Genomic DNA, 13,641 nt, shown 5'->3' on the forward strand with positions numbered 1-13,641 from the left:
CAGAATTACACAAGCCTCTCTAATGACTTCATGCAGATATCAGCGAATCCAGCCAACTACAGTTTCTATTTAAGTGCCTTTAAAGAGACGAATCATCCTCAACTCTGAGGATTAGTTTCCCCTGGAGACAAGGGCACAACCTTGGGATTTGTCACTCGACACGCTTCTGCTCTTCCTCTTACCATTTCCTAGCTGCCTCCTTGAACCTTTTTGTTGTTTTACTGAGCAGAGATGGTTGGTTCCATCCCCTTTATTTGGTTCCCCACAGGACCTACAAGAGCTGGTGCAGAGACAACCAGCTCTTCCCACAAGATTTGTATAACTGGGTCTATTTGGAAGTTTCATTTCACGACAGAAGAGCTGTAAGTGGCAATTCAGGAAACCAAGGCAGGTGTGAAGCAAGGAGAGAATGAGAAACCTCAGCCCCACTTGAGGAAACATGTCTGAGTGCACATGAAATGAGCTGCAACAATGGTTCTGAAGAGTCTCACCCATCCCACCACACAGCTTTGTTTCCTCATAGTCCTCCTGCTCACACCTCTGGAAGACCCTTTCCTAGAGACAGCAGAAGAGTTTATGGACTATGATTCATTCAGTAGCTGCTACTATTAGCAGAGACACCAATTACAGCTGAAAATCCACTTTGCATAAAACACTTCATCATTTTTAAGGAGGACATGGGAGGCAGAGAGAAACTCAGTCATGGTAAATATAACTTGGATAAAGTCCATCTGACATTCAAAGATGACTGTGCACAAACACACTCCATTTTCTCTCTCCAGGAACACTTCAGAGGAGGTTGGTGTTACAAAGGGGAGATCAGAGTTTAACCACGCTGTCTCAGCAGCTTCCCTTCTCCCCCAAATCAATGCAGCTTGGAGGCAGAAGGGGAGGAATAAAAACAGGCCATGTTGGTTATTTTCCATGTGAATTCATGGTATCAAAAGGAAGCTCTGCCTGCTGTCAGAGAAGGATCATTCAGGCTGGAGACACAAATGGAAACGCCCTGCCTTTAATCCCCAGTGGTATTTCTAGAGAAACCTTCCCACCAGAGGCATGCTGCTGAGTGACAGGGAGCATTTCTGTGTGCTCTGCTGACTTCTCAGGCAGCTTCTCTGCACATCTCACCAAAGCCTGAGGATTAGAAGTGCCCAAGAGAAAACCTGGCTCCCTCCAGCTCGGGCACGGTGGGATCTGTGATCAGCCCCTGGAACACCCAGGGATGGCACTCCCCATCCTCTCCCCAGCATCCAGCACGTAAATACGAAGTAAAGCAGATCCTCAGGCTGTAGCTTCTGGATCGGGAATGGAGACTTGGAGATCATGGCACCAGTGGAGGCTGCGGAGCTGGGCAAGGGCCTGGAGCATCTCCGTGCCCAGGGAAGGCTGAAGGAGCTGGGGCTGCTCAGGCTGGAGAGGAGCCCCAGTGAGAGGGGCCTCAGCCCTGGGTGTCCCAGGGTGTCCCAGGGTGTCCCTGTGTCCCCCCGTGTCCCCCAGTCCGTCCCTGTGTGCAGGAGGGCAGAGCAGCCCCAGCTCTGCCCCGGTGCCCAGCGATGGCCCCAGAGCCCCGGGCAGGGCTGAGCCCAGCAATTCCCTGCCCAGCAGGCAGAACTCCTGCCCTGGGCAGTGCCAGCCCTGAGCAGAGCCCAGAGGGGCTGTGGGGTCCCATTCCAGAGCAGCCTGGGCACACGCTGTGCCCTGTGCCCGGGGATGGCCCTGCTGGAGCAGGGAGGTGGCACCAGGGACCCTCCTGTGAAACTGCTGCCCCCAGACTCGGATCTCTTGCAGGTACATTATTCTCTCTCAGGATTTTCCATAGTGGTGCACAGAGAGAAAACAATTTATATTTTTGCTCCTTGTTTTCCCATGTAGAATGTGTTTGGAGAATTGTTTACCTGGGCTGATTGCTTGATTAAATTCTGGTGAGGATTGTTTCAGCCTGATGGCCAATCCAACCCACCTGGGGCTGGACTCTCAGAGAGGGTCATGAGTTGTGAGTTAGATATGGTAGTTAGAAAAAGTAGGTTTGTAGTTTTAGTAACTTCCTTTATATAGTATATTAATGTATTATAGTATAGTTATAATAAAGAAATCATTCAGCCTTCTAGAGTCAGGCATCAGCATTTCTCCCCACCGGGTTCATCTGCATTTACAACAACAGACCAAAAAAAAAACCAAAGTAGTCTGGGCTAGAAAAAAACAAGAGAAACTAAGATGGCATAGAGAATACTCCAGGGTTACTGAAAAAAAAAAAAACCAAACTAAATACAAATCCAATAACTTAGTTAAGAGCTCCTAAGCTGTTTAACAGGCAGCAACTGTTCTTCAGTTTCCTTGGGTCACTACCCCCAAACAATAACTTTGGGACAATTCAGCCCTGCTCTGTCAACGGAGCTGCTGGGCACCAGGAGCCCAAGCACACCAGCTGAGGAGCACAAGCCATCAGGTGCCTTTGAAGCTCTTCAGAGGCCATCCCACTCTAAATAAAACCAAGCAGGCTTAGACACATCTCACTCCACCAAAGGCAGGCAGGAGCTTCTATCAGAACACCCTTTTCTGGCTCCATTCCCTCCTACAAAGCACATCAGATGCTCGTGGTAAGATCTTGAAAAGCAAAGCTGTTACTTCTGTAAAATGGATAAATCTAAAGCCACCAATTTAGCTTTCAACGTGACAGCTCAAGCTGAGGGGAAATACAGAGGTAGAACAAACAGCACAGCTGTGTCAGGTTTGCACACAAGGCACTCTTTTGATTAGCAAAATACCATTTACTTAAAAAATAACATCCCAGACGCCTGTCTGAAGTAGCTGGGGGGAGTTTTACTGCTCACAGTTGTTGAAACCATCCCTAGAACTCCTGTGCCCAGGACCAGAGATAAAAAGATTAATGTCTTTACTTCTTAAATTGGTCTTATTCAGCAGTGTAACAGCTGAGGTGTCCAGAGATGGCCTGAAAGATCAGTTACCCCATTCTTAAGGACACAATATGTGAAATAAAAGAGGAAAGATGGCCCTGGAGAACAGCTGGGATCTGAGACACAGAGAAGGCACGAGCAGGACACAGCTTTCCTCTGCTCAGTGACCCTGACAGGGGCTGGGCATCACCAGACTGGGGAGGAGAGGGATAAAAAGAAGGCTGGGCAAGGGACACAGACAGCTTAGCAATGCCCTGGGCTGGATTCTATTCCCCAGGTGCTTGAGAGCTGTTACAGCAAAAAAAAAAGTCAGACCTGGTCAAACCAACATTTTGGAGCAAGTCTGTGAACAAGGAAAGGATGGGCTTTAATTGGGGAAGCATCAAGAAAAGCCTGTCCTTTTAAAGCAAAGCCTCTCTCACTTGACACTGAAAAAGTGGTGAGTTACAACACCCTCTGCATTTTCAGTTCCTGTGCTCCTTGCTGTACCTGTGCTAGGCAAAAATCTCCAATTCTGCTTCACAAACCTAGCAAAGAAAGAAGAATTTCTACACATAGTAAATTCATTCTAAAATAGGTACAGCAGTAGAGCTGCCTTATTCTTACATCTTAATCTACATGTGTATAGAAAGCATTAATTTTTCTATTTTCATTGAGAAATAGTTCAAGATTTAATTCTGAAATCTTTCTTTAGCTGTTTTTCTTTCCACCCAAAGGCAAGTGCATGTTCTGACAACTCTGCAAAAACACTTAGCTCCTACAACCCAGCACAGACAATAAAATCAATCACTCTTCTCCCAATCCAACCAAGTAGGTGAAACCTGTTTAAATGAATGGGAAAACAATGGTAGGAAGTCAGCAGCAAGGACAGAAAATAGGAACTACTGACTTTGAGCCCTTCACTCTGCTAATTCTTTGTTTAGATGACATTTCTATGTTTCCTGTCTGCTGGCAAATGAGAACATGATGTGCAGGGAGCAGCTCAGGACAGCTCTGGCAGAGCCAGGCTGTGATCCTGGGATTGAGCAGTGGGAGCCAACAGACCTGAGTTTGTTCTGCCACTGTGTCATTCCTGTTCCACTCAATTAAACCTTTCTTCTTCATTTTGCTCCTTCATTTTGCACAGCAGCATCTGGCAACATCTGCACACCTCTCCTCGAGCATGTGGCAATCTACAGATGGGAAAGCTGCAAATATCTGAAGGTAAACTAGCAGAGCTCCAAGTTCTACCTGCAGGAATGGCTGGGGTTATGTTTGGGGGATTTTAGGTTGGATACTAGGAAAATGTTCTTTGCCAGAGGGTTGTCGGGCACTGACTAAGGCTGCCAGAGCTCCAGGAGAGTTTGGACAACATTCCCAGGGATGCACAGGATGGGATTGTTGAGGTGTCTGTGCCAGAGCCAGGAGCTGGATCAATGATGCTCGTGGGTCATTCCACCTCAGAACAATTCTGTGATTCTCTGATTCTTTGAAGGTCTGTACAAGCAAAGCAGCAGGAAAGTGGCTTTAGGAAAACAAACTGGATGTGCTCTGCAAGAGCCCAGCTTGGTTCAGTACCAGGGCTGTGCTGGAGAGCAGTTTGTGAACAGTCCCCCGATGGTTTTGTAGATTGGGACACAAACTTTGAAGCATGTGCAAAGTAAGGTAAGTGATCCTGCTAATCGCAGTTTCACACAGAAAATAAACACTGAATACACAAACACCAAAGCTTGGCCCCGAGTGTGAGCTGGAGATGCAAATACAGATTCGAAGCCCGACCAAGAAGCCGATACTTGTAAATACCAAGCAGTAATTAACACATTTTATAACATTAACACCCCCATAACAGCAGATAAATTACAGACATCATTAAGCAATCGGCCAGTCCCCATTTACACACAATGGGACATTAACACACACACTGCATCACCTCAGCCTTACTGGACAAACTCTCAAGGCTTCAGAGTTACATCAGAAACTGTTTAATCCTCTGTTGTTATTATTATATTTATATATTATTTTTATATTATTTATATTATATGTTATTGCTATATTTATATTATAAATTAACAGTTTTAATTACTCTGAGCAAGCTCTGATATGAGAAGGACCAGACAGGGAGGTGGAGGGGCTGATGGAGTTTTAAACCAGTTTATCTGGACTGCAAGCAGGTGAAGACTGCAGTTTTCCAAATGCTGTACGACTGACACTCACACATCACATCAGTTTTAAAAGCAAGCAGGATTTTTTCTGACTTGCTGGCTCTCCACACTTACAAACCCAGGAGTGAAATGTAGGAATAGGTTTCCTTGCCAGCCAGCTCCTCCCTCTTAATTCCAGTTCCAAGAACATAATGAAACCAACAGAGGAAGTGTCTGAAACAAGGAGGAGTACTGAGAACAAGAAAACAAGATTAGGCCAGGACTGTCATTAATTATATAATCCAGCCTTTGGGTAACTGGACATTTAGGGAAAGGGGCTGGGAGAACCTTGGAGGCAGCAGCCTGAGCACATTATGTCATCTGGCCCGCTGGTTACTTAGCAGGTACAGGATCTGCATGGGGACAGAAAAACAAACCCATCTATTTCCAGGACAAAGCATTTTCAATTCTCACAGCAGCTGCTGAAAAAAGGCACAAGAATTCATACATTCTGCTCACACTTAGACTGATTCCAGTTCTCTTTTTTCCTCCCTTCTGCCTGCTCTGTGGTTCTATTTTGCTGCCCTGCAGAACACCATTTTGTCAACCACGTGCCAAATTTTGTGGTTTTATTCTTCCAGTGCATATCCTTGTTCTCTCAGGAGTATACTCAGCAATTGTATTGCTGCAATATGCCAAAAGTGCAACTATTTTAGGTGACACTGAAGGATGGAAGACAGGAAGCAGTACATCACTTTTCTCTTTCCTTCAAAATAAAATGTTAGGCTCAAACACATTCCAAAGGTAATCGGGAGGAGGAGGAAAGTATAATCTCAAATACTCAAAGGTGGAGTCTTGCCAGCAAGCATTTTATTTCCTTTTAGGCACTGAAGCAGGTGTCAAAATGAAGGATGGAAGAGAAATGTATTCTTAATAAAGTGAGCAAATTACACTTTGCTTCATCAAAACAGGAGAAAAGTGTCACAAAGAAAAAATGCTCAAGTAAGGGGACTGGTATTTAAAGGGATCCAGCCCTTTGCTGGACTGTAAGAGCCATTGTACTCCTAAGTGGGAGCAGCTTTTCTGGAGAACAGAGAGAATGGGGAAGAGCATGAAACATATATGGCTGCACCCCAAACCAAGCAGATTATTCAGATATTTGAATGCCATAAGCTGACTGGAACTGTCCTGGCCCAGAGCCTTTTCAACTCTGAGATTCTGGTTCCTGCAGCTCCCCAGCACATCCCAGCACTTCCACCCTTGGTGATTCCCCTTGGTCCTGAACATTTCTGCTTTTCCCAGTGGGACACCTGCCAGCTCAGGGTCCTCAACCACAAATAAAAGTCCTGATCTGCAGCAGACACTGAATAAAATTCAAAGCTGGACTGTGATTTCCAAGAATTTACCTGCACACAAGCAAAGAGTTATGGAAATGAGCTGTACCATAGACTTTCCCACAGCCACCAGGAAGCACAAAACACTGAGGTCCTGCTGCTGCCTTGCACTGCTGAACACCTTGAAACAAGATCTGAGAACAAGTATTTTAGCACCAGAAATGTGCAGGTTTTATTTGGAGAAACTGCTTTCTGTTTTAAGTCCCAGCTGTGCTTGCTCAGCACAAAAGTCAGAGACTGGTACAAAAGAGCATGAATATAACAAATATAACAAATATCTGGGGAATCAAGAAAAAACAGGGAGAGAGGGATATGTGAAGAAAACAGCTCCATATTCATAAGGCTTCCCTCAAAAACACACAGGCCAATCCATACCTACTGCAGAGAGAGATTTCTCCATATCAGTAAGAGGAACTCCTATCCCATACAAGGGATTAAAATATATTGTACTCCTCCAGAATATCAGTAACTCTGCAGTGACCAGCTCAGGTTCTTCTATTTAAATTCCAATCCAAGAAGACAAAAATTTCTGTACAAGCTTCCACAACTCAGTCCTGTCTCTAATTTGCATTTAAGTGTGTTACCTACAAGCAAGCACAATTTTTCTGCACTGCCCGGCTTCCAAGTCAAGTCCCTGGCTTGATACAATTTCCAATAAATATCTGTATGGATGCCCACTAAAAAAACATAACTGATACAGACTCAAGAGCGGCAACTTGCAGGTTTACCACTGGTTTTTGGTCCAGATATAACCAATTATAATGCAGCAGCCACATTCAGATTTCAGTGCAGCTGAAGGTCAAGGTCACATTTATATTACTGAAGTTTTAAGGGGCACACAGTGGTCTGCAGAGAGGGACAGTTTGGAAGCCAGGTGACCTGCTTTAGGATTTAATTAAATAAATACTAAGGAAGCATGACCTCCTGAAATCCTGTCAGCAGTAATACAGGCCTGCATATTTTAACAGAGCATTTTGAAGGCTCTTCTATTACATGCCAATCTTTCTGGCATCTCTGAATTAAACTAAGTACATCTCATTTGGAAACATCCTTCAAAAAAACCAAACAGAAAAGCAAAGATCCAAACACACAATTCTGTGAGTTGCACTGGCCAACTACATTTGTGTGTGTGTTTGCCATGATTATTACTGAAATACTCAGGCATTTCAGTAAAAAGAAGATTTACTACTAAAATACTCAGGCATTTCAGCATAAGGAAAATTTTGTAGATTGTGGCAAGGCCGTGGTTAATTTTTTGGCAGACCAAGTTTTCCATTTCGAGAGCAGCTGGCTCTCTACAGGAATACCTAGACATCACTTCAGGGCTTGTGCTTGGACAGAAGGCAAGAAAAACAGATGATTCCCCACTCCTTCGTTCATTGCAAGACTATTCTTTCCTCACCACCTCCACCATTTGAACTACATGCCTAAAAAATACACCAGCACACTTCAAAATACAAGCTCAACAACATCCCTGGCTCCAAGTCCAGGCTGGTGGCATTGCTTCAGCTCTGTTTACAGTGTGATTCAGTCATTTTCACAGCAATGAACCATGATGGCATGAAGGAAGCATCTGTGTCACCAAGGACTGAACAAAGGAGGACAGTTAAAAGTTCCGAAGGAACAATGCAAAACTTTCCTACAAAGCCAGACTTCTATATTTCTCTACTTACCCATGAGAAAAATCTCCACTCTGCTGATATTTTGAGAGAAATTATACACTGGGGACGCTTAGAAAGAAATATTTACACACATGCACACCGTGTATAATCAGTTATTTGTGGCACAAACATCAATAGACTGTCTGTACAGCTCTGCCTGCCCATCTGACTGCTGTGACTGCAGAATAATTTCTCAGGTGCCCTCAAAGGGCTATTGTTGAGCCAAAGTTAGTCATGGCACTGCTTGGCACCCAAATCCACGTTGGTCATTACGTAAGGTGGCAGCAATAGCACTTGGAAGGGTTGTTTACCAGGGGCATTGCACAATGTGAGCTGGAACAGGCTCCAGACGTGGCTGCAGGTGGGGATGGAAATGCAGTTATTGCTGAAATGAGCTCAGTTTGTCAGAGCTTGCTGCCAATAATGCCAGGGTTGTGGGGCTGGATCCTTGGGGTCCCTCCAACAGAGAATATTCTGTCATTCTGTAATTCTGTAAATCTGGAACTACCCAAACCAGAGCTGTGCTACGGCCCCCAGACATTAATTTAGGAAGTGATGGCTACCAGCTCAGTCACATACAGGAATTAATATTTTGGACAAAATCATTGCAGCCTTACTGCTCTTAGCAAAGGGAGTATGCTTGGGTTTAAATTAGACCTAAGAGTTGTGATGGGGAATGGACAGACTGATGCTCACACTTGTGACCTGGCACAGTTGTCAAATTGATTCCTGCCCAGATTAATGAGCACAAACCAGGGCATTTTAGGTGATTTTGCATCTACAGAGAAAAATCTTTTCCAAATTAAGCAGCCCTCACACACCTCCTCATTCACTTGTTAAGGCAAATAACTTGATTTCCAAGTCTTCAGGTTTCAGAAAAGAAGGAACAAAACAGTCTTTCTTGGTCCCCTCATTTTTCTTCTGGTCAGGAATCGATTTCACAACTGTGCCTGGTCACAAGTGTGACCATCAGTTTGTCTATTCACCTTCACAACCCTTAGGTCTAATTTAAAACCAAACAAACTCCCTTTGCTAAGAGCAGGAAGGTTGGAGTGCCAGCTTTGGTTAAGACTGAACAATTTGATTTAAAAGAAAACCTTCAGGAACTAAAGCAATGACCTGCATGTGTCCCAAAACAATAAAAATGATCCATAGGTCTGAATCAGCACACCCACACTAAAATATAATTTATCACAGATATGCCAAAGAACAGCTGACAGTGGGACCCTATCATACTGTGCAGATGGAATAAAAGTTTTTGCCTTCTACTCTAGATCAGCACTTAAATCTAAATCCTTTCAAAGCCTGGCTCCTTTCCCATGACCTCCAAAATCCGGGTACAGCACACATTGTTACTTCATTCAGGTTATCACATTGTGAAAAAAAAAAAACAACCAAACCCCAAAACCAAACAAGGAACAGTAAAAAAAAAAACAAACAAAAAAAAGCAACCTAATGAAAGCAATACAATGATTAACTGTGGGAAATAAATCCTGAATTTCTCAGTTAAACATAAAAATAAGGATTCACAGACACTTCCACTCCGTGTGAAACACCTGGCCAGGGCACAACTGTGAATTACCCAGGATTAGAACAAAAACTTGGTTTCAGAGTGGTCTATTTTAGCTTTTCTCAGTGTAACCAACTAAAGTGACCAAGATGGTTCAGAAGTTTCTTACAAACCCATCAGTAACTCTTCCATGCAAATAGGCAGGTGCAAAGAAAAGCCACCAGAAACAAGAGAACTCACAGCAATGCTTCTCCCCACCATGTCCTTCTCCACTGCAGAGGAGCCACTTACGTTCTTACAGCTGCAATTCTCATTTTTATAGCTGCAATTCTCACTTTTATTTGTGTAATTCTCAACACCTGAGCAGTTTGAAGTCCCAGCACCAGCTCAGCCTCCTGCTAATAGGATCACACAACATGTGGGATCCCTTCTGGCTGCCTCACAATCACCACTCAAGATGACCCAGGCTTAGAGTTTAATCTAATTATGATTTGAACCATCCTCAGAGGCTGAAAGAGTGCAGGTGACACCAGATCTTAAAACATCCAAGGGGAAATACCCTTTCAGCTCCACTGAGAGAACTCAAAATTCTCCATCAAACACATACAAAGCTGCTTTGCTGACATAAGTTCTAAAAACCAGGACATGGGCAAGAAGGGAAAAATCTGTCTCTCTCTTTCAGCCAAATGGGTGTTAAAAAATAAGAAAGAACCAGGCCTTCTGGAAATACAAACTGATTTAGTAGTTCTGTAGGAGGGCTGGGTTCTTGTGACATGCACTGAAGGCTCCAATCTGGAAGCTGAAAACTTGGTTCTGTACCAACATCACAGCAGGACTGGGGGGATTAGTCTGAATTAAATGCTTTGAAAAATGAAAAGCATTAGGTAAATACTGAGTACTATTAAAACCCTAAAGATACATGACACAGAATCATTATTATTCATGTGAGATTACTGTGAAAATATTGGTTTATTTATGAATTAAATTAAGTTTGTACTAGGAAAGGGAACCACTGATAAACCAAGAAAACAGGAGTCCTACAGAAAAAAAACATACAAAAAAGTACATGTAACAAACCAAACTACTTCCATATCAGACTGACTGATGGAGACAACTTCCAAGGAAGGTTTTTAAGCAATTTCGGTTCTTCAATCTAGCTAAGTTTAAGACAGAGCAAAGAGAATTAGTCCCATGGAAGAAAATTCAAATAAATAATTTAATTTGGTGAAAAACAGGGACATTTTTCATCCCGGGCTGCTTTAATTACCTGTCATTTGTGTCTTTATCAACTTCAGATGAGGTCTGGGCAACCTATTCCTCCTAACTTTGTGTGGGAACAGAGCTCAAAGCCTGAACTTGCAGCTGCTCTGCAATGCCCTTTCTACACCTGGTGCCAGCTATCAACATCCTGCCACCCTAAAATACCAAAAATAAAGCTCTAGGAAAGGGGAGGATACAAAAACAACAAAACCTTGCCTTCCCAAATGTCCTTGGCAGAGCAGCTAATGCCAGAATTCCTTCAGAACCAACGTGAAATGTGTGCCTCCAGAAGAACACAACACCTTTCCACATGGAATTCTGGACTCTAGGAGATAGGCAGGGGCATTTCTAAAAGTTTCTTAACAATCCAAACCTCTAGTCACACACAGCAATGTAAAAGGCAGGGTCCCAAAATGTACCTGCCAAAGGGAACATCCTGCGGAAATCTCTGAGACAAAAACCTTGAAATTCACATGTGAAAATGTCATTTCTTCATTCAGAAAGTGCCTTGTATTGCACGTTCTGGAGTGGTCAGGATGTACCTGGGCGGGGTTTTTAACGTGTGCATCGTATTTTACCTACAACAGTAACATTTTCCAGCCTCAGCAGATTTTGTTCCACTGCCTGCACTATGAACGAAACCCACAACGGCTAAAAAAGGGATCTAACCTTTTCAAACCTTTTGGTCCTGAACCCTGTTCATGCTTCTAAAACAGGAAAGTGGTTTGCTGCACATGACAATAGCTCCTCTGTACTTTAGATAGGAAATTCCTGTTATCAATGGCAGCTTTTGAAAAATTCATCCTTGCAGAAAAGCTGAAGTTCAGTGAGCTTATGTTATTTGAGAAGGAGCTTTGAAGTGTCTATTTCTAATGCTCCACTCTGAATGACAAAGAAGTTATTTGCAATTGTGAATCTTTAAAATGCAGATCTGAACTGATGTCTCTGTTTTTGTAACTCATTAACACAAACCCTGCAATTCAGCTTTTACTGAACGTCTTTTTTCCATTCCAAAGTGAAGCACTAGTGCTGTCTCTTAAGATGATTATGCTCTTGGTGAGCCAGTTTTTCCAAATGCACATTCTGAGACCCAACAGAAATTACATTTTCAAAGACATCAGAAATAACATTTTCTTTATCTGCTATTACAAAGTGACAGCCACAGCCCAGGATCTCTTATTGTTTGTGTATTTTACAAGTCTGAAAATGGATGGCAATAGGATTCGCAGCTGGCAGAATGTCTCCAAAGAAGAGTTTTTCTATCAGATTTTACACAAAAGCAGAAACGAGGCTCTGGGCCCCGGATCCCACATGATCCAGCAGATGCTGTTTCCAGCTTCAGCAAGTTTTCATTCAGAAGCAACTGCCTCCATGTTCAACAATGCCCCATGGATCACACAAGATCCTGTTAGCCTGTATAAATGAGAGGCCTGGTTTAGAATTACAGCAAAAATATAATAAAACACTGCACTACCACCATTTCCCATCTCAAAGGGGTGCACATGTAGGGGTCAAAATGATCCCACATGGAAAGGACTGTAGTTAACTGCATATTCCCAAAAATGAATGTATATATTTTTTTATTCTACTATTACTGTTGTAGTAAAATCTGTACTAGAAAACTCATCTGTGCATCTTCCCCTTGGCATCTCTGAACTTGAAAAGATGCAAATTGTTGGTTCAAGAACAGTTCAAAAAAGAAAATGAACCCGCAGTTGCTATTTCGACTCCAGTGAAGTCAGAGGTGTCTTTTTCACTTCTGCTTTGGTACCTGACACTGCCTCCAATGGCCCAGAGGATGAAGGAGCCATGCAGAAAGGCCAATCCTACACCGTGCACCTGCTCAGAAGGGCAAAACCAGAGGTGGAGGCGTCGATGTTGGTCCCCAGCCATGGGACACGTGGCACAGATTTGGCACAGTGGCACAGCTTTGGCACACGGAGCCTCGCGTGGGAGCCCCGCTGCGAAGAGTGACCCCTTAAAGATGTTCTGGGGGCTCCACCCTAAGCAGTGAGCCCTAAAGCCAGTGTGGGAGCCCCACTGTGACCTCCTAAATCTGCTGTGGGAACCCCACCATAAGAAATGACCGTGTAAATCTGCCGTGGGAACCCCACCATAAGAAATGACCCTCTAGAGCTGCTGTGGGAACCCCACTGTAAGGAATGACGGCGTAAATCTGCTGTGGGAACCCCACTGTAAGGAATGATGCCCCAAGGCTGCCATGGGAGCCACACCATTACCTTCCAAAGGTGCTGCAGGAGCTGCACCCCAAAAAATGACCCCTCTCACAAAATTGAGACCCCAGACACCTGCGGGAGGAGCAGCAGCCCAGCACCTCCACCCCAACACCCGCATCCATCACCCTGCAGGTCGTGCTGCTCGCTCCGTCCTGCGCAGGCAACCCAAATCGCACACACCCCCTTTGGCTTGGTGGAACCGCGGTATGGAGCTGGGCACAGCCTCCTCGCTCCCTTCCCTGCGCACAGTCCTTCCGTCCATCCCTCCATCCCTCCATCCATCATCCCTCCACCATCCCTCCATCCACGCGCCCATCCCCGCGGGCCGGGCGGTCCCCGCGGGCCGGGCGGGCTGTGTCGCGGCTCTCCTCACGCTCACCTCCTGAAGTCAAAGGGCATGGTGCTGGCGGCGGTGGCGGCGGGGGCTGCGGGCCCCGGCCCGGCCGTGGCCTCGCTGCCGGCGGCTGCAGGGCCAGGAAGTGACGGCGCGGCCGCGGCCCCGGCGCCGCGCAGCCCCAGCCCGTTGGGCGGCCGGGCCCGCGCG

General features: G+C 44.8%; 1 protein-coding gene across 1 annotated transcript in view; it reads right to left on the reverse strand.

Moving 5' to 3' along the window:
* ERGIC1 (endoplasmic reticulum-golgi intermediate compartment 1) overlaps positions 1-13,581 on the reverse strand; it is a 57,554-nt gene extending 43,973 nt beyond the window's left edge. Inside the window, exon 1 of the mRNA XM_021532126.3 lies at positions 13,477-13,581. Within this exon, the coding sequence (XP_021387801.1) occupies positions 13,477-13,496 (20 nt within the window). The 5' untranslated portion in view covers positions 13,497-13,581. The remainder of the gene's footprint in view (positions 1-13,476) is intronic.
* Between the last annotated feature and the right edge of the window lie 60 nt (positions 13,582-13,641).

Source organism: Lonchura striata, chromosome 13 (assembly GCF_050655825.1).
Source record: "Lonchura striata isolate lonStrDom1 chromosome 13, ASM5065582v1, whole genome shotgun sequence".
Classification (NCBI taxonomy): domain Eukaryota; kingdom Metazoa; phylum Chordata; class Aves; order Passeriformes; family Estrildidae; genus Lonchura; species Lonchura striata.